The sequence below is a fragment of the Zosterops lateralis genome (genome assembly GCF_965231275.1).
Source record: "Zosterops lateralis genome assembly, chromosome: 14".
Taxonomy (NCBI): Eukaryota; Metazoa; Chordata; class Aves; order Passeriformes; family Zosteropidae; genus Zosterops; species Zosterops lateralis.
The window spans coordinates 3,738,147-3,757,952 of NC_139774.1; the positions used below are offsets into that span (position 1 = coordinate 3,738,147).

General features: G+C 40.8%; 1 protein-coding gene across 3 annotated transcripts; it reads right to left on the reverse strand.

Annotated features, from left to right (window-relative positions):
• Nucleotides 1–547: 547 nt before the first annotated feature.
• On the reverse strand, nucleotides 548–19,566 carry SPDL1 (spindle apparatus coiled-coil protein 1; the record flags this gene model as incomplete). 3 transcript variants are annotated; one of them, XM_083872056.1, is made up of 14 exons in its annotated part: nucleotides 19,522–19,566; nucleotides 19,096–19,187; nucleotides 17,931–17,978; nucleotides 16,043–16,226; nucleotides 13,835–14,011; nucleotides 13,336–13,530; nucleotides 12,882–13,031; nucleotides 12,232–12,330; nucleotides 11,326–11,436; nucleotides 8,743–8,883; nucleotides 7,130–7,239; nucleotides 6,392–6,579; nucleotides 4,919–5,264; nucleotides 548–1,331 (listed from the first exon to the last, which is right to left on the reverse strand). In XM_083872056.1, the coding sequence occupies exons 4-14, from the start codon at nucleotides 16,199–16,201 to the stop codon at nucleotides 1,184–1,186; spliced, it is 1,824 nt and encodes a 607-aa protein (XP_083728182.1). In that variant the 5' UTR covers nucleotides 16,202–16,226; nucleotides 17,931–17,978; nucleotides 19,096–19,187; nucleotides 19,522–19,566. The 3 variants fall into 3 exon arrangements, with proteins under 3 accessions (XP_083728182.1, XP_083728183.1, XP_083728181.1); XM_083872057.1 differs by lacking the exon at nucleotides 11,326–11,436; XM_083872055.1 differs by lacking the exon at nucleotides 548–1,331 and having other exon boundaries at nucleotides 4,708–5,264.
• Nucleotides 19,567–19,806: the final 240 nt, after the last annotated feature.

The window sequence follows — 19,806 nt, forward strand, 5'->3', positions numbered from 1 at the left end:
TTCTCTAGTTTCTTTCCCTACTATCGCATTGTGGGCACTAAATAAAAGTGCACTTTTTGTTTAAGCAAATTGGTTTGTCCCCTGTTGTGTCTTTTGCGCTTTGAGATCTCCAAAAATGAACCATCAGGTTCCCTGCATATGTTTGCGGACCCTGACAGGCACCCACAGGCACAGTCAGAGGTAACAAAATTCCAGGCACCACTTTAGACCTGGCAGAATTGTAAACAAACCAGGGGGTTGCACAATTGCTCCCCGATGTGCTCCTGTCCATGATGGATTTAAAAAAGTTTCAAAGAATTTTCATTGTTAATTACTGTGTCTTTTACTTAGAAACTGGCTAATCCATTCACCAGAGGGAGCTTAAACTGCAGCATCAGGACTCAAATGAAGTAATCCAACTTCCATATAAATACCCCAAGAAACAGTGGAACTAGCTTAAAAGCTTTCCTCAGAATTATTTGGCATGAACTTCAGGAAGTTAGAATTGCCCCCAAAAAACACGACAGAAGCACCTGCATGACACTTTATCATTTACTGAGAGGTATTTATTGAACTTTTTTTTTTTTAACAAAAAGTTTCACAAAAGACATCACCTTCATGTAAAAAATGGATACATGTTTCTCCTCAAATACAATACGGGCTACATTTTATAAAGAAAGAAATAAACCTTTATTTTAATTAATAATACAAACAACAAGAATCCATAGAATTTCAAACACTGACCCAGAAAACACACTGAGTGATTCACATGCACTTTTGCAAATAGGTCAGCCTGAAAGTTGAAAAGTTATATATTAGGAGAAAAAATATTAAGAATCTGAATCTGGAAACTGAAGCAATTTAGGAGCACATCAGTTAGTTGAGCTCTCATCAACCCTGTCTTACAATATAATAAAACGTCTCCACAACAGCCCCGTGCTTCAAACGAAGCAATGAATGTGTTTAGAGATTTGCCATGAGTGGAGAACAGGCCACAACTGAGGTCAAGTGCAGGGAACACAACAGGTGCCCTCAGGGAAGTCAAAGTGCAGCTCTGCCAGCAATCACACCCTCCTCAACAGCAGGCAGATCAATATTCAAGTCAGCAACCCGTGCACTGATGTGAGACAGAATTCATTCACTTAGCAGCTCCTGCTGCAGCAGGACCCCAAACTGTCCAGGCTCCTTTCCTTGCAGAAGGGATTTATTGCTGAGCACACTGAGTTTCAGAACTTGCCTTAGAAGATACATACAATGTGGAATGTTTTTTCTTCTGTGTTTTCTTCTCTGTTGAGACTTTAGTTTCCCTCTTATCTTCTTCTGCAGTTTCAATTCTGGATTCAGCTGTTAACCTATAGGCAAAGCAACCATTCTAAATACATATTTAGCTAATATAAACCAGGACTAAAATAAGAATTTTAAGCAAAATGAACAAGCCAACTGGCAAACAAGACCATCCATATACAGAGACAGAGCAAGCACAGTTTAAGATAAAAATGAGACTGAACCAAAGGATTTTTATACCAGTCCTGCAGTTGGGGATGGAGAGTTTCTGTCCATCAACCTGCTCCTATGGCAGATTCCCTTCATTTTTCCCTCCCACTCTTCTGCCTTAAACAACCCCTGTCCAATGCCACCAAACCCACCACTCTAGTGGCCAAAACTGCCAACAGAGTCCCTCTAAGCAAGCAGAAAGATCTCAAAACAGAAGAACAAATAAAATCCACATTCACTTAAATCATGTCCCAAAGCAGCACAACTGGATTTTTACAATATTGCCCCTGTAAGGTATTACATAATTCTCTTAGCACACCATGTAACAACTCTGGCAATGACATTTACCCTGTGCCCCTTGGAGAGGAGGCTATTAGAGAAGCCAGGACTGAGGGAGTGAAGCTGAGCCTGGGAAGAAGGGCTGGAGCAGTTTTCTTTCTCACTGCCCTGCCGTCTTTAACTAGCAAGGAGTTCATCTTCCCCAAGTCTGTTTGCCCATGCTTTTCTCTGTCATCTTTACCCACAAACTTTCCATGCAATGCTCTCAATTTTCCTCTGGCAGAGAGGGAGAAGCAGCTGATGTGCAGCTGGCAGCCAGCTGAGGTTCACCCCACAGCCCTGGGAGCACTGTCCTGGTTTAGTGTCAGCACAGGAAACAGATCACAGAGAACAGACAATGGTTAAACACCTCAAGCAAACGCTGGTGAAATTATGACATGATTCTTTGACTCTACAGACTCCAAAACTGAGATATAACTGGGGCTCCTTCTACCTGTTTAAGGAAGATGAACTTGTTTCATCAGGTGGAGCTTTACCTCCCAAGGCTGAGGGCTGTGCCTAAAACCCCAAAGAATTATTAGTTATCCAGATTTCCTGCTGAGACAAATGGCCACAGGCAATTGGACAAAGCCCAAGGGAAGTAGATTTGGGGTATGTAATCCGAGTAAATAATTGAAGGGAGCAAATAAGCTCTTAGACACCCAAGCTCTTCTTTAGATCAAATTCAGGCAAACAACCTCAAATCTCAATGCAAAATAAACTGTGCAGCAAGGACTAGAGTCTGCTATTTCAGTTTAAGAAGGGAAGAAAAGCATTTCAGTAGAAAAATGTATCTTTTTATTGAGCAGTTAGTTGGCCAAACAAAAGGTATCACTGCACGTAACTTTTGCACTGCCACAGTTCCAGTATGCACTGACAAGCAATAATCACCACTCAAATATCTAAATCTGTAGTCTCAGCACTCTCATTTCATAACCTAATCAGTGCCACCACCTAATGAGCTCCCCAGTGCTGCTGCAGCCCTCTGGAAGGACACAGAGGCGCCCTGCACACAGAGCTGTTGGCTGAGATTACCCAGCTGTACCTGCTTAAGTCACCGCAGCAAGGAAGTCTCTTCACACAAGGCAGTTTGTCACCTCCACAAGCACACACAGATCACTTCTGACCACTTCCTCATCACCCCCTGGCTGAGATGACAAATTCTAAACACCACTTTCTAGAAATGAAGATTGCAGCCCTTTCACAGCTACAGTGGCTCTGCTCTCCCACAATTCATGGGCCAATGTCAGAGCTCCACTAATTGCCGCACAAAAATTATTCCGGGCACAAAACCAAGCTCCAGACACAACAGCCTTTTCAGCTGCAACATCACAAGGTGAAACACTGACAATTATCCACCCTTACTTCTTCCTCCCACAAACTCTCCCTTTTCAGGTCCCCAATCCTGATCGATTTGCCAATATTTTCTGTGCCCAAGGTTCAGCCACATCCATCACAGAACAGTCCAGAGATTCTTTCAGTGTTTAGAAATCCAGCTTTTCAAACACTCAGACTTTAATATGACTTCCTATTTTATAGCACAACACAGTAGATCAGGGATAGAGTAAATCCTTAATATTAGCTTAATATCATGACTTGGGGTTTTAGTAGTTCATTAACACAATCAGAAACAAACAGAACTTTCTGCCTGGATTTACCTTTTACAGGCTCATACTATCACTGAAAAAAAAAACCTTAACAGCTTGTGGCAGCTTAATTGTGTTTGTGGTTTTTATTTTTCAAGTATTTTTCCTGTTTTGTTCCTTATTTGAATCAACAGCAATGGATACAAGATTAGAAATCTCCCTCTGAACTATGGTTTCATCTTCCTCTTCCACTTCTTCTACTCTCTCTGATTTCCAGCATCAACTCCATAAATGATTTCCCCCTTCAGTTCCCATAAACTATTTCCATCAGTTTCCTGTAAGCAGACATGATCTCCTCCCAAAGCAATGTGAGGAAGTAAGTTAAACTTTTCCTATCAGGTTACATTCTGCCTGTTCCTTTATGTGTGGAGGACATTGTCAAAACCCAATTATCTCCACTAAATGATCCCAATCTTTCCTCTCCACTTTCATCCACTTCTGACCTTCCTGGTCTTTCTTCCTCACCAACAATCCCACATTTTAAACAGAGCTGCTAAAACTGCTGTTTCTGCCATATTCTCTCCACAGGTGAAGAAGACTGCAGCGTTTGGCGCCTTTACTCTGTTGATTACATCCATGCAACCTTGAGTAATTGATCTAAGAGCCAAAGCATCAACCCAATTACTCCTGAATGCCATTAACTTTGGCTATTCCTTCTAGCAGACATTAGCAAGTTACAAGCCCAAAACATCTGGACTAGCCTAGACTTTTTTCTACCACCAAACACTCAATTATGTATTTACAAAGACTATGAACAGAATACAAAAAGCATCAGTTGAAAAAGTAGAAAATCAAAGTCAGCATTGTTTTCACCAGGATAAAAAAGCTGGAGACTGTTATCATTTATTTTACCATCTAGCAAAAAGTAACTTCAATTCTCAGTTCAGGGGAAAATTTCATCTTAATTTGGCAGTTGTGTTTCCAGCTATTGTGCATCCAGACCCTGCATTTCATTTGTCTGACAACACAGATAGCTAATTAATTCTCTATCATCTTGTACAATGGAAGTTTAAACGATTCAGGTGAACAATTACTTAAATAATTTTTAGACTTTTAGCTAAATCTGGAAGTTGCTGGGGGCTGAAATTAGGTATGAAACTGGAGCATGATCCCAGTTACCTTTGTTACCTTGAGCTGTACCACAGCTGTGTGGCAGTTCTAGAGGACCAAGAACACAGTTTTTGATGCTGGAGCAAACCAGGTGAGCTGTCATGCTACCTGCACACCTTGAATGTCTTCAAGCAACAGGAAAGTTATTTCAGAGACTGTTTCAAGAGTCTTTTCTATTGGTCAGTGTTTTAGTCCTTCTAAAAGGCAGTTTTAGAGAGAGGTTCAGTGTGGGCAGCTGGAGCTGAGGAAGGACACTGCATGCAACACTGAGGAAATAGATAAAGAAGTGGAGAGCACAGTTCATGCAGCGAAAGAAAAGAGATGCAGGTCTGTGCTGAGTGCCTTGAGCAGAGACAGAAGCTGACACTGACCTGGGGACAGCTGGAGCCAAGGAATTGTTTCCACCTCTGCTATTGGAAGCGAAGGTGACGTGATTCTCATCTTGAATTTTAACTCTTTTTCTCTCTCTTTCGGGTTCAACGATGTTCCGTATTGCCTGCAGGGCTGTGTGCAGTGGGGATGCCTGGAAAGGCTGTTTCTGTGGAGAAGCATCACTTTGCTCCAGGTTCTTGGTAGTCACCTTTTTCCCTTCATTGCTTGGCAACTGAGTGAGAGAAGTATCTTTCACTGGAGTATTTTTGCTGTCGAAGTATTCACAAGTTGTGTTCATTGGAATTCTCTCCCTCTTCTTTTTAATTTTAGGACCTTTAAGTAATTCTGAAGGAAAAAAAGGAACATATTTCTTGTATAAAAGAGAAGCTGGAGATGACTTGTCCCCCAACATGTTCATAATAAAAGTAAGAATATCTCACAGGACTAAAGAGCTTGGAATAATTCTTAATAGACAATTTATATCCCTTAAAGACTGTTTTTTCATATAATCTGATCATCCCAACAGAAGTTAGATGTCTTCTCTTTTTCAAGCTTTCTTCTCATTCACTCTGTCTTTTCACCAAGGCTTTAAAAATTAAACTGCAGGCTGCTGAGGTAAGCCTCCACAAATAACATTTTAAAGTTAAATCCTTTGGGTGTGGACAAAAACACCTTTCCTATCTGGTTCCCCGTTCATGGATGTTTGTGTTGGAAGGGACCTTAAAGCCCATCCACTGCCACCCCTTGCCATGGGCAGGGACACCTCCCACTGTCCCAGGCTGCTCCAAGCCCTGTCCAACCTGGACTTGGACACTTCCAGGGATCGAGGGGCAGCCACAGCTGCTCTGGGCACCCTGTGCCAGGGCCTGCCCAATCCTCACAGGGAAGTTTGTTCCTAATATCTCATCTAAACTTGCTCCCAATTTAAATAGAATCCTCTTCCTCCACAGCTCCCTTGCTTTGCACACACTCAGGTGTTTGTCAGGTGGGCCTCTCTAGTCAAAATTTAATCCATATTAACTTTAACTTCAGCTACCAAACTTTTCCTGTAAATGCTTTGCACCTTATTCCAAACTCCTATCAGCTGCCTGCACCCAAAGAGCTGAGGCTTCTCCCCACCACAAAGACACTGCTGCTCTTATGGGAAACACCTGAGATTTGATCCCATTCACTTGACTATGGTTATCTACCTGTACCCTATAAAGCCCCTGAACACTGCCATTTTTAACTGTAAAACTGCATTCTTTAGTCTCCCCCAGTCAGTGTTCACATATTCAAGTGAGGCCTTGAGCAAAGCAGGGCTTTTCTACTTCAGCTCAGCAGATTTTGGATCAGGTTATTTCAGAAAGTCAGCTATTTAAGCATTAAATTCTGGAACTAGACCAATGTCATTCTATTTAATGTCTTTCCGTTTCTAAAGGCTGAAGAAAATCAGAAATTTATATTTTCCCAGAGAGGAAAGAAGTATTTACCTTCAGGTTCATATTTCATTCTCAGCTCATCCAGCATAACCCGCAGGTTCATATTCTCACTCTGACAAGCTTGCAAATGCCTCTCACTTGTGAAGAGCTTCCTTTCAAATTCCAGAACCCTCTGGCTCTCATACAGAGCTTTCATTCTCTGCAGGGATAGTTCATTTTTCAGTGTTTCAGTTTCCTTGCTGGGGTGGGAGAACAATTATAAAAATCAGTCAGACTTGGATTGATTAGGTTTTTTCCTTTTAGTAAAGCAACAACTAAGCACTCAACTTCACCTTAAATTGGTATTTATAGATCAGTAGGAAAAATCAAGCTTTTTGTCCTATAAAACATTTTGAGTGTTATTATCTCACTTTTTATAAGAGAAATAAACATACACAACCTAAAGACTAAGACTTTTCATACAGTTTCCTTACAGATTAATTTTTAATCTATTCAAGGTCTCAATTGCCCTATATTTAGGAGTATTAACAACATTTCTGGAAGAAAGAGATAATTATAAACAGCATTTCTGCTGTTATCTTTTAAAACATAAACGAAACTACAAAAAAACCAACTCCCAGTCCTATAACAAAGTCAGGTTGGTTCCACAGCATTAGAAAATGCAACAAGAACAAAACCCAACTGCACATGCAGTCAGTGCATTCAAACAGTAACAAAAAAGGGAGGATAAAAACAAGCACCTAGAAGACAACCCTGCCACAACCAGGGCCTCAGGCTGGAAGTACTTACTTGGAGTTGTCAAGTTTAATTTGCAGTAAATCTGCATAATAACCATTTTCAGAATCGCTTCCCTTCGTGCCATTAGCAGGTCTGGACTCCTCCATATTCTCATATAAACTCTGATAAAGAACAAGTGTCAGGTTGTCAAGCAGTGACCTTTCAGAAGCACATTAACTTAGTTCTTTGGAGACATTTTCATGGAGAAGCCTCATCATAGAGGGAATTAAACACAGAAAATAAAACTCAGCTGCTCTAAGTACCTTCTCATTTGTTACAAATGTCAGATAACACTAAAACTGACAGCTCTCTCTCATTCACTGAAAAAGGAAAAAAAGTGAGTTAGCTCCAGAAGGTTTGCAAGCAGCACTGCAGAACACCTTTCTTGCTTTTTACTTGAGAAGACAGAGTATTTAGTTAACCCACAGGGAATTTTTCTCAGCCTTTATTTCTAGGTTTCAGCAGCTGGACCCCAGAGGAATACCAGCCACGCTAATCAGAAGTCAAAATCTCAAAATCAACTGCATTATTTCAGATGAGGAAGTTGGTTTGTAGTAAAGATGTCATAAATGCAGCAACGTGTGACACAGGGGTTTTTGTTTGGTGGTTTTTTTCTGAACAAGCAGTACTCAAATTAATCCTGTCCAAGAGACCTCCCAGGCCTCTGTCAGTCACTGCCCACAGATACTTTTGATGGTTATTGGAATCAATCATGCAATTTCTCAACACCACTTATTTGTGGCCAAGAGACAGAAATAAATACAGATCAAGGTTAAACATAATAAAACTGGTAAAACAATCATGTTTCCTCAATTATTGCTAAAATGGGTTAAGCCTGGCTTCACACCACTTGAGTTAAATACAGAATACAGGAGGCTATCCTGGAAAGCATAATCCTACTGCACAAGATAAGACACCTCAGTTTACATGCCAAAGCCCTGATAAGAAAGGGCAAACAAGTCCAGAAACATGCAAGAATTAAGAAAGGCTCCAGTTTTTCACTCTGGAAACACACAAACATGAGTAGCACTACACTGGTGTATACAGAAGTCCTCGTTTGTTTCTCACTTTTCAAAATACTGACAAGATGTTTTCAAGTAGCATAAGTGGATTGAATAAACTGCTTTACAAGGATGATTAGGCCATTCAGTTTTGCTAGACAAGAGCATGCTTCAGCTGCAAAGTTAAGACACATCAAGAAAATAATTCAATAGAGCTGAGACACTGAAGGCTAAAGCCTAAGCACACACAGTCAAAGGGCCAAATGACTACACCTTCCCAAAGAAAAAGTGGATGTCACAGCTCAGTGAGCTTTGACCCAGTAACTGAATCTAAGTGCTGGAAGTAATTCTAAAAGATATGAAGGTACTTCACACAGGACAAAAATTGTTTCTTCAACCCAGGTGTTGGGTGGGGTACAATTTTCTGCTCCTCTGCACTTGAGGAGTCTAATATTCTCCAGCTGTAGAATACAATTCATATCAAATAAAGATATGAGTCAGCTTTTGGGTCCCTTTTCAAACGCAAGCATGGACTTCAGATAGTTTCATAGTTCTTCTTCTCATGTCTTAGCTTCCAATTACAGTTCTCTAATTAGTTAAATTAATTCATTAAAAATCATATACCTTAAATTTTTCTAGCTGCCTCACTTTCACAAGAAGATCTTCTATTTCACCATTCTTTTGCTCTAACATGGACTGTAAGCGTTCCATTTGATCAAATTCTGCCTGGGAGCCTTTCAGCTGTAGCAGTGTAGCCATTTGCAGCTGGAAAAAAAAGGAGAAAAACCTTACAACAGGTACTGGGATCAGTGATTGAAAATCCCAGCCTTTTACACAAAACTGTTTGGGTACTCAAGCCTTGTAATTCTAAACATGAATATAGAAGAGCAGTGAATGTTTGAACTCAGTCTGCATGACATAATGCCAGCAATTTTAGCAATTATCCCCACAGACATTCCAAGGCAGAGGACAGCTGAGATGTCCCTGGGCAGGGCAGTCTGAGGTGTCCCACTCACCTCTGCTTTGGCTAAGGAGCACATAAACACTGCCAAGGACACACCCAACATTTCACATCCACCAACAGCACCAAGGCACCCAGAACTCAGCCTCAGCCCAGGCTCATTTCTCAGAGCTAAAATCCATCTTGAGAACTCACTTGGGAAAACCCACAGGTTTAACCCCCCCTTTTTCAGTTCTGCTTTTCAGGTATAACACCACCATGTTTGCCTTCTACAATATTAACCCAAGAATTGCAGCTTTTTATGCTTCTCCAGTGGAACACATCCTTTTAAGCAAAAGAACACTCTCTGTCATTACAAAGGAGAATTTATAAAAAACTTACATTTACAGCAATATTTCTGTTGGTGTTAAAATACTGAAGTACAAGGGTCTTAGCACATTCAGCTACAGGTGATACATTAGACATTTAAACAACAGGAAATATGATAAATGAAAGACTCCACAAGGTGTTAGTGAAAACTGAGACATTTTTATCAGTCTAGTCAGCATGGATAAGGTAATACTGTGAGCAATCACAGGGAAAGGATCAAGTGAAAAAAATCAGATTACAGAGAGAAAGCAAGAACAGCATTTACCCTATAGAACCTCCTATGTCAGGTAAAGGGGATTGATGATTCTGTGCACAAATTAGAGCTAATGAAAGATTCAATCATCTCCTCAGAGCTGCTACAGGATGTAAGGGAGGCAAAATTATGAACTCTACCTCACTGGCTGACTAAAACTATCCTTACAGTTCCCAAGCACAACACCCAACCTTTTTCCATTTTCCCCTCAAAAACCCTCCTGCTGTCAGAATTGCAAATTGCAGCTGCTCCACATAACAGAGAACAGGAACTCAAAGAAACTGGAAAGGATGCTCTGGACAACTAGAGGTGGTAAAGGCTTCCTAGGAGTGTACATCCTGTTCAGGAGTCAGATCTCAGGATTCACCAGTAAATACCACAAAGTGAGATTCTTCAACTAAAGATGCAACAGAAGTTGCCTCTCCTGTGGTAAGCAGCTTTGATTGGAGAGATGAGCTAAACTCAGACTGAGCTTTAACTGGCAGCATCTCAGCGCAGCACAACACACAGAGGATGCTAACAGGGATCTAAGCAGCTTAAGCAAAAAAACAGATTGTCTGAGCAATCTACCCATCTTCAATACTATCAGAAAAAAGTTACAAAAAAATTCCAAATAAAAGCTTAAAGTGCTAGTACAGGGATACCAATTTGCCTCCATTTTTGGTACTTTTACTATTAAGTGTGTTTCTTACACCATTCAATCAGTATGACTGACTTACCCCATGTTACAAGGAGAAAATTTCCAAAGGAACTGATCCTACCCAATGACTTTCCTCACTCATAGTTTTGCTGTATCAGTAGGGTTTTCCTTCTCCTTTATGACCATTGTTTGAACTATTTTCAACCTAACCCACAAAATCTAGGTAATACAAACCTTCAGTGCCACTCACAATTATCACCTTTGATGTTTAAGCACTCTCCTCAAACTGCAGTAGTTGATCAAAATGAAAGTATCCACTTTAGCATTGGACAAATCATGAGACCAACATGAAAACAGCTGGCAGCTCTGCAGCATCCTCCTGACATTACCTTCTCCTAAATCAGCTTCTGCTAACTAGTCCTCAACAGTATTAACCAACAGGTTCCCATCCTATAGCAGTGGAGTTTAACTTAGAGAATAAGAGTTATGACTTATTCTTACACCAAAAATAGGGAAAAGCAAGAAGAAAAAATATGGACAAAGACAAGAAAGCAACACAGAGGTAGAAAAACCCAACCCTCTACAGTGTGATGGTAGTAAAAGCCTGTTGTTTTCTTTATGTTCATTCTGACAACCACAGTTAATGCACAAATACGTGACACATGTAGTATTTACAAGAATTAAACAAGTAAAGAAAAATCAATTACCAAGACAAACAGAATGCTAGTTTGACTGACAGGAGTTGTGTTTTTATCCATTAAACAACTGCTGCCAAAGTGAGCAAACATGGTGCCTTCACTGTAAGGTGGATGCTGTTGGACCACAGGAGTCAAACAACACATCATCTCACTTGTTTTTTCTCCCATTTCCCTCCCCCAGACTACTGCACCATATTTTCAAGATAACAAATCCCCTGGCCTGTGACTTAAAGCAGTGCTTTATCAGACCAAAGGACACCCTGGAGTATTACAGGAATGAGCCTACCTTCATTCTTTGCAATTGTTCTCTACTGAAAGCATGCTGTTTTTGTAGGGACTGATACTTTACTTTCACACTGATCAGCTGTCGTTCCATTTCTGCCCTACGGTCCTCCACCTACAGAACATTGTCAACAATTATTACTGGGAAATCACAACACTTGCTGTCACTTGGATGAGGAGTTTGATAAGGACATGTTGCTTAGCAATCAGTGTTCAGTCTGCAAATACTGCTTTTCCAGCAACAGGGCTTGAAAATACAGGCTACTGTCATTGCCCTGTGATAGAAGTGGTAGACAGTGCCACTGAAGCCCAGTCAGTGAAATGCAACAGATTTTTCTTTTGTTCTATTGATATCCAAATAAAGTAACATTTCATATGCTTCAGTGTTGCTGTAGAATAGTTTTGTCCACTGTCAACAGAAGAAACAGTTTAAAAAATTCTGAATGGTTTCCCAACTTCACCCATCTATCTCCCAGATGCTGCCATGAAACATAATTCTCCCCATGTATTTAACTCCCACTCAAAAGCTAATTCCAAAAGCTCAAACATCCAGAGATTTTCAGGAAGTTTGTAAGGCAGCTTTTATCAGACTGTCTTCTACATTAAAGATGGATTTATCAGCTGAACACAACTTAAAATCAAGAGCTGCAGACAGAACCATCATGAACCCACAGTCACTGTCTGACTCGACAGTCAGATAACTTGAAGTGACTCCATTAAGTTTACTAAGTCCTTATCTTCAGAGAGAGCATGAAATGGTTTTCCACACGTCAGATCAACACTGAAGTCATATTTGAGGAATAAAGATACATGCTGGAATTGAGATCAGGTGCAGATACTCTCATGTTTTCAATACAACGTAAGAAAGAAAACTGAAAATACTTCTCAGGCCTCTGTAGCACAGTTGTACCTCAGCAAAGAGAGAATTGCCTTTACTCGTAGGGTCCAAAGACTGTTGTGCTGCGTGATCCAGCTGAAGTCGAAGCTCCTCATTAGCCTCACGAGCTTTCTAGATTAGAGCAAAGAGGATATTGGTCATTTAAGCATCTGATGGACTGCAGACATGAATTTAATCAGATAGCTTTAACTCTTTTTAATTTCCTATATTTTAGCAGAGATTATATTGTACTGAAATCCTTAACTGTACATACAGTTCTAGTAACTAACTGACAAATTCATTTCACTAAAACATTTAATATTCCACTTGCTCTTCAGGACAAAAGCACAACTAAAAGCCTTTACGGGCAAGCTTTGATGTTCATCAACTGGATTCATAATACTCAGACCACTCTCCTAGCTGTGTTCATCACTCTCAAATGCTCTACTTCCCAGTACAAGATTCTCCACAGCATTCAGCAGGAACTTGAAATAAAAAGAATTCACAGTGACCAGTGAGCAGGTCCCCAAGAGGCAGAACAATGCCAGGCAACACCAAACATGACCAACCATTACCCTTCTCTTTCCCAACTCCTCAAAACTCCTACTTCACCAAACACCTGCCAACACAGCTTGTGCAATTTGGGGATTATCTACCACTGTGAAATAAAATGACGAGAATACCTCTAATGCATTACAATAAAAAACAACTTCTTTTTCCCTCTCTTCTTTTTCCCCCTGCAGCCGCTCCAGCTGGTTCCGCAAGTTGCTGTTCACCAGCTCCAACTGTTCTTTAATGCACTGCAGCTCATTCAGCTTTTCTTCATCATTGGCCTAAACAAACAAACAAACAAAAAATCACATTAAAAATATTTAAAACCACTGGAAAACAAGCAGGCCTAAATAAACCAAAGCCATTTGTTAGCAGGAATTAGTTTTAATACAAAATATTATCTTGAAGAAGAGAGGGTATTAAAGCCTAGCTGTTAAGTTTGTTATTTTTTGCTGTGCACATTGTCTGAATGAAAGTTAATCCTAACATGGCACTGTAGACAACACACCTAAAAATGAAATGAGCAAAAGGACAGAATTTCATCTTCAACTAGGCTACACTGCAAATTCAGTGCTACTCACACACCCTCTGACTCTGGAGTTCGGTGAGCTCTATCTGCAGGCTGAGCATTTCTGAAGACATGGTCTCATGGACACGCTCAGACATCACATGCAGTTCTTCTGATTTGGCAGCAATTATTTCCTTCTGATGCTCCACCTTTTGTCTCAGTTGTTTCTCTGAGAGTCGGGTTTCATCCAGCTCTGCTTTCAGGTTCTCCAACTTAAAAACAGTTGACAATTAAGTACTATCATTTCACAGTGAATTCTTAAAAAGCACAATACTTCTGACTGTTTCAATTACAGAAAATGTCTTGGAAACACAAGAGTAGCTTTTAAAAATAAGCATTGAAATTTACTGTAATTCATAAGTGACTACACATATTTTTTGAAAACCAACTGAACAAGCTACTACACATTGTAACTATTTATAATTTCTTTCAGTAGTTAAGAGTGCAATTATAAGTTAAACAAACAGTATCTTAAACAATATAAACAACCTTTTAGCTATATATTAGTTACCAAACCTTGTTTTTAAGGTCACTGATTTCTTGTCCATAGGCTCTTTCAAGCTGCTCTTTCTGTTTATCCAGCTGCACATTTTGCTGTTGCTTAAGGGAATCACACTCAAAATTCAAGCTTTCCAACATTCGATTCTTGAGCTCAATTTCTCTCTGAAGAGTGTATTTCTCCTGTTCAAATTTCTGAAAGAAATGACACACTAATAAATCTAGATGTAATTGTACACTGTTCCCTAAACATTTATGAAAAAGCACAGGCTCAGAACCAAGATGCTTGTAGCTCATTTAGTCTTTTATTGGGAGTGCAAATTAGAGAGTTGTGATACCCATATTTAAAAAAAGAATAAAAATAACTGCTCTAAAATGTTATGATTTATAAATATTGTGATTATAATTTGATTGTGCAATATTCTCTTCTTCATGAAGAGAAACTCTCTATTCCTTGCACCCAACATGAAAGGTGTGGGTATCTTTTCTGCAAGTGCCATAAATTTAGCCAGAGTTTATACGCCCTACCACTACAGAACCCAATTATGTTAAAAATTACTACAGACCATCAAACAAAACAGCTGAGTTCAATAGTTTTTTTAAGACAGCTAAATTGTCTGTTTCATAATAAACCCCATCAACTCTTCCAGACTGAAGAATAATTTTTTAAACAGCTTCCATCTATGCTTGATTGCATGTTTGCTAATTATGAAGGGCAGCTTCATTTTACTCTTCCATTCAGCCAGCAATTAAGGAAAGAAAAAGAGAATCTTGAAAGCAAAAAAAGTAATAAGGAAGCCAAATTAATCTAAATATGCAGATTTTTTTTTTCTTTTCAAAATAACCTAACTCTTGTGACACAAACCAGAATTAAATGAAAAACAAAAAGCTGTCAGGTATCAAAGTGACCTCTGTGGCCTAGACACAGCTTATCAAGGACAGGCTGAGCTCTCCAATACCCAGGGCAGGAGCAGAGCACAAAGATAAGACTGGGCACAGGACAGGTTTGGGAAGCATGGTTTGGCCAGAGCCAAGAACAACAAAATCCCAGTCAGACCTGCCTGCTCACTGCTACAGAAGAGCACACAGAGCTTTCTCAGAGGCTCCTGTGCCTGCTGGTAGAACCCACACTTGTGTTCACAGCCGCTGCCTTGGCTCTCAGACTGCAAAGAGGAGAGCCAGAGAGAGATTCAAAAGCTCTAAAGAATCTCCTGGGTAAGCACAGCTCCCACACAAAATCTTATTCTACTGTATGTATGAAGGCCCACAGTTCCCCACCCCTGGAATCTGAGTGAGCAGGCAGGCTCAGAAGTTGGCTCCAGCCTCTCACACAGGATCACAGCCCATGGGAGCAGCTTGACTGCCCAGTACCTGCCCTCTCTGCTGCCAGCAGGAAAGGATGATCCTGCCCCTTCAGCTGCCTCTCACACAAAGGTCACTAATGGTGAACTGACCAGAATAGAAATCCTGTCCATTCAGAGCAGCAGGTGCTGCAACCCTCCAGCTGCTACAAACAAACCTCTCAGCTCTATCCCAGGAGAAGGGCTGGATGCACAACCAGAAACAGGCTAGATGAAGATAAATAATTAGTCTGAAACATGGGCTGGCTGAACACAAACACGAACATTAAAACCTTTAAGAAAAGTGGAAGAGGTTTTCCTCAACTGAAATTTTCTCCAACAATTACTAAAAAGAAAACTGATTGACTAAATAATACCTCTGTAACTTAGCACCACACTACTCCTTTCTCTGAGCTGCAAAGAAACGTGCTAATAAGTTCAGAACCCCTAGGTATTTGGAAAATTTGAAAACTTCATTACAGAAAAAAAATCAATTTGTCTTGCTGCTAGCATTATTCTCAGAGCTTTTAAGTGATATGAAGCTGACTGGGAGAGCATACATGAATGAATTGCTAAACAGAGGCAAAACACATGCTCTGAAGCAAATTTACTTTAGCATTTAGCATTCATTTTACATTAAAGGCAATTAGTCCTACATGATACTGAACACTTGATGCATAATTAGCTATGAAACTCTGTCCCAGTTAGATACAATTATGCTCAATGTCTTCAAGCTGAGAAAAAAGCCCTCTCTACAACTACTTAGAGGTTTATTAAAATTAATCTAGATGCTAGAAGGCATGTTAAACACCTGTGCCTTTCAGAAAATACTTAAAATAAAATAAAGTTCTGGTTCTGAACTTTGAGAAGAAAAGGCAGTCATCACCTCAGTTTTCTCAGTCAATTCAGAGCGTGTTTGATCCAGCTGATTTTGAACCTCACTCTGGGACTCCAGTAAATGCAAACCATATTGTGCTGCCTTTCTTCGCTCGTTCTCTGCTTCCTTCAGTTGCTGTTTAAGACTTAAAATGGTCTCTGCCTCCATCTTTCTTTCTTCTTTTTATTCAACACTGCAAACAAAAATTATTAAAAAATATATTGCAGTAAATATATTTTACAGATAAGAGCAGCTATCTGAAAGAAGTGTCTGGATTTCCTCTCTTAACCAGGATAGAACGATATATTTTTGCATTAATTAATAGAAGACACAAAAAAAAGCTCACACACCTGTGAACAGTAAAATAACAGTTATTTCTTCATCAACTTGGTTATTGCCTTACTCTTGATTATGTCTAACATGCAGCAAAAACACTCCTGTGCACCCAGCCTGTTTTCTTTGTGCATCACAACCAGAGCTAATTTAAGCTAGAGCTCTCTTGCCAAGTACAAGACAATTAAATAACCTTAGAAAAACACTGCAATGCACTTGGCTGACACAATTTTCCCTGTGTTATAAACCAAGTCCAGCATTACTTGTGTACACAAATTCAGATTGGTTTAGGCAGCTGTCTTAGCAGGACAGTGTACTCCTAATAACATCAGCTGGGATAGAGAAACAGATAAAAGGTAAGGGAGGGAAGAGTCAAAAATAGAAGCTCTGTTAAAATATATGGAGTTTAACACAGGGCTCTGCATTTATTTAAGTGCTTAATGGAGTCTTTCAAAATTTAATTGCTGCAGTCAACTTATTCGTAAATAACCATCTCATCACATTTCAGCAAATTCAACCTTTTCTAACTGTAAAAGGAAGACAGAAGGTGAATTTTGCAAAAATGTTAGTCAAAGTAAATTCAACAAAACAAATATTAAAAAAAAAAAATTAACACCATAAGCTTGTATGACTGCTTGCTCCCAAATCTGCTAAATCAGCCCACTGCAAAAAAATCCTATTAAGACAGAAAATGCTAAGTAACTTGGGCTTCTGAACAACATATGCCAAGAGTTTTCTCAGAAAGTAGCAGACAAACACAAAAAAAACCTTTGCAGTTGATTTTTCAAAGTCAGAGCCCATAGTTTTTATATAATTTCAGAATTAAAGTAATTCTGTATTTAAGACCTAACTCTTGCTTTTTTGTTCTCACAGAAGCAATTTCTTTGTTGCCATTTCTTACTGGCACATACATCGCTCTTATGAATGTTGTAATATCCATCCTTCACTTTTCTTTTTTTTTTGCTAACTTTTATTCAAGATGAATAGCTCCTAGTGGAGTTACCCAGCTTCTCCTAATAGAAAAGAATTTAATTAACATGCACAAGCAATTGTGCCAATGCTGTGACAATTCCTTTCCAAGGCACAAGACAGAAATGATCACCAACCAGAAATTCTGGTTTTGCATTTTCTCCTCACTTGTTGCTATCCAGGTTTAAAACATACAAAGAGACTTTATCCAGCCAAGCTTTGAAACTTCAGATTTCACCTCTAACCACCGCAATACCTGGAACACTGGTTTTACACTTATACTAAAATAAGGCAGTGAAACACAGGAATTTTGCATACCAGTAATTGAGAATCATCAGCATTAAACTTCTGCAAGGACAGGGACACCATGTACAATTTAATAATTAAGTGTTTAAGGCAAGGTGCAGCAACACAAGAACACAGGCACCAACTTCTGCATTTCCATTAGTAAAGAGGATGAATGGATCACTGTTCACTTATATAAACAGAATTTTAAAAATAGCCTTATTTTTTTATCAGACAACAGTATAGAGGCAACTTGGCCATTTGGCAGCTCCTAGTTTACTAAATTAAATGAGTAACATATTTAACTCACCTTCAGAAGCCTGTTGAAGTATTTCTTGACCTTATTCTTGCACTCGATCTTTAAAAGCAAAAAAAAAAAGCAACAGTTGTCTAGTGTGGATGAGTGTGAGCTGCCCCCACAGCACAGCCCTTCAGGGCAGTCCCTTTTCAGAGCAGGCTTAACCCTGCTGGCTGCCTCATGAACATGCAGATCACAAGCTAAACCCCCACATAAATGCTAATCTGATTCAAACCTCAGTTAGGCAGCTGTCAGACAGCTTAGAAACAGTCAGAGCAGGCAATGCTGCCAAAGGGTGGATGCTCTGCAATTGGCCTCTGGGGCAGGGAAACAGGCCACAGCCAGGGACATCTTCTAGGACACCTGGAATTTTTAAGGGGTTTTTTTGGGATTTTTGTCCCACTCTCTCCTACTTCTTCAATCTCTTTTGCTTTTCTCTTCCAGTTTCACATCCAAGAACTTTGAGCTCCTAATAAATTATTTACTAGGCAACAGAAAAAACTTCATTTGAGTTTTTTCTTAATTTTATAGTTGAAGTATGGAGGGAAACAGCTTTCCTATTCACACATTCCTGCTGACTGTTAGGGAAAATAGCAAGTGTGTCTTCTGAAGCACAGCCAACCTCATTTTTCCTTGTCAACTCTAGATGAATCAAACAAGTCCAGGTAGTTTTGTTCAAGAAGTTGTACACTGAAATAATTGCTAGCAATTTAATATTATACAGGAGGCTAAGTAAACTGCTCTGAAAATAATGCTTTAAGATCAATTGAATGGGTAGAAAGGTGAGCAGGCAGGAGGGGGAAATAACAGACAGTCTTCATTTATTCCAATGAGTTACAAGAGTTACTCACTTTTGGCTAAGTATCTTCAAACACTTAATGACAGATTCTATGCTGAGAGCTGCACGCATCGATTATTCAACCATTCAAGTACTCCTTCATGAAAGTGATAGGGTAGGAGATAAAAGGCAGTCTCCTGGCAGGCCAGCTTTCTTCTCCCACTCTAGCACAGTTCTTCTGGCTAAACTCCTATTCCCCAGGCCCACATGTAACATCTGGCTGTGTCCTGATCCTGCCAGAAGCAGCTGTGCAGTTTTTCTGATCAGGAACACAATTACCAGGGTGGTTTCTCCCCCTTAGCCCAGGTATTCCCCCGACAATTCCAGACAGTTACTTACACAAGTCCATTTCTGCGCTTACTACGTTGCACACCCAGGCAGAACTCCGGAGCTGATCACCTCCCACAAACAGCTTCTTGGGCGGGTCAGTACTACAGAGAACATACAAATGTCACACTACATCGTTCAGCCGGCACAGAGCCCGGGCAGGCTCCGGCAGCGCCGTGTGTCACCAGCGCCACGTCCTCGCTGTCCCCTCCTACCGGGCCCGACCCCCAGCAGACCGGGCCAGTCACCGGGCCTGACCCCCCCACACACACCCGGTACGGCCCCAACGGGCCCCGAGGGCAGCGGGGACCGGCTCGCCGCGCTCTGCCGGGGGCCGTGGGGCAGCAGACGGCCCCACCCGCTGCAGGGACCGGCGGCCGGCACCGGGAGCTCCGCAGAGAGCAAACCCCGCTCTCCCCTCGCCGCCCGCTCCCGTACCGGCCGCTGCCGCCGTTCAAACTCGGCTCCGCGGCGCCGCCCAAGTCTCGCGAGATCCGCGCCGCGCGCCCCCGCCTCCCGCGCGGGCGGGACCGTGAGGGCGGGTCCGTGAGGGCGGGACCGTGAGGGCGGTTCGTGTCCGCGGCTCCCGCAGCCCCGGCTGTGACCGTGTCAGCGCTGCTGCCGGGTCGTTCCCGCCCCGTTTAACGGTATTAAATGCCGCAGCGTTGTCCCGACCGCGGGAGCCAATTTGCACACCCAGGAGAGCAATTTCTGTGTTTTATT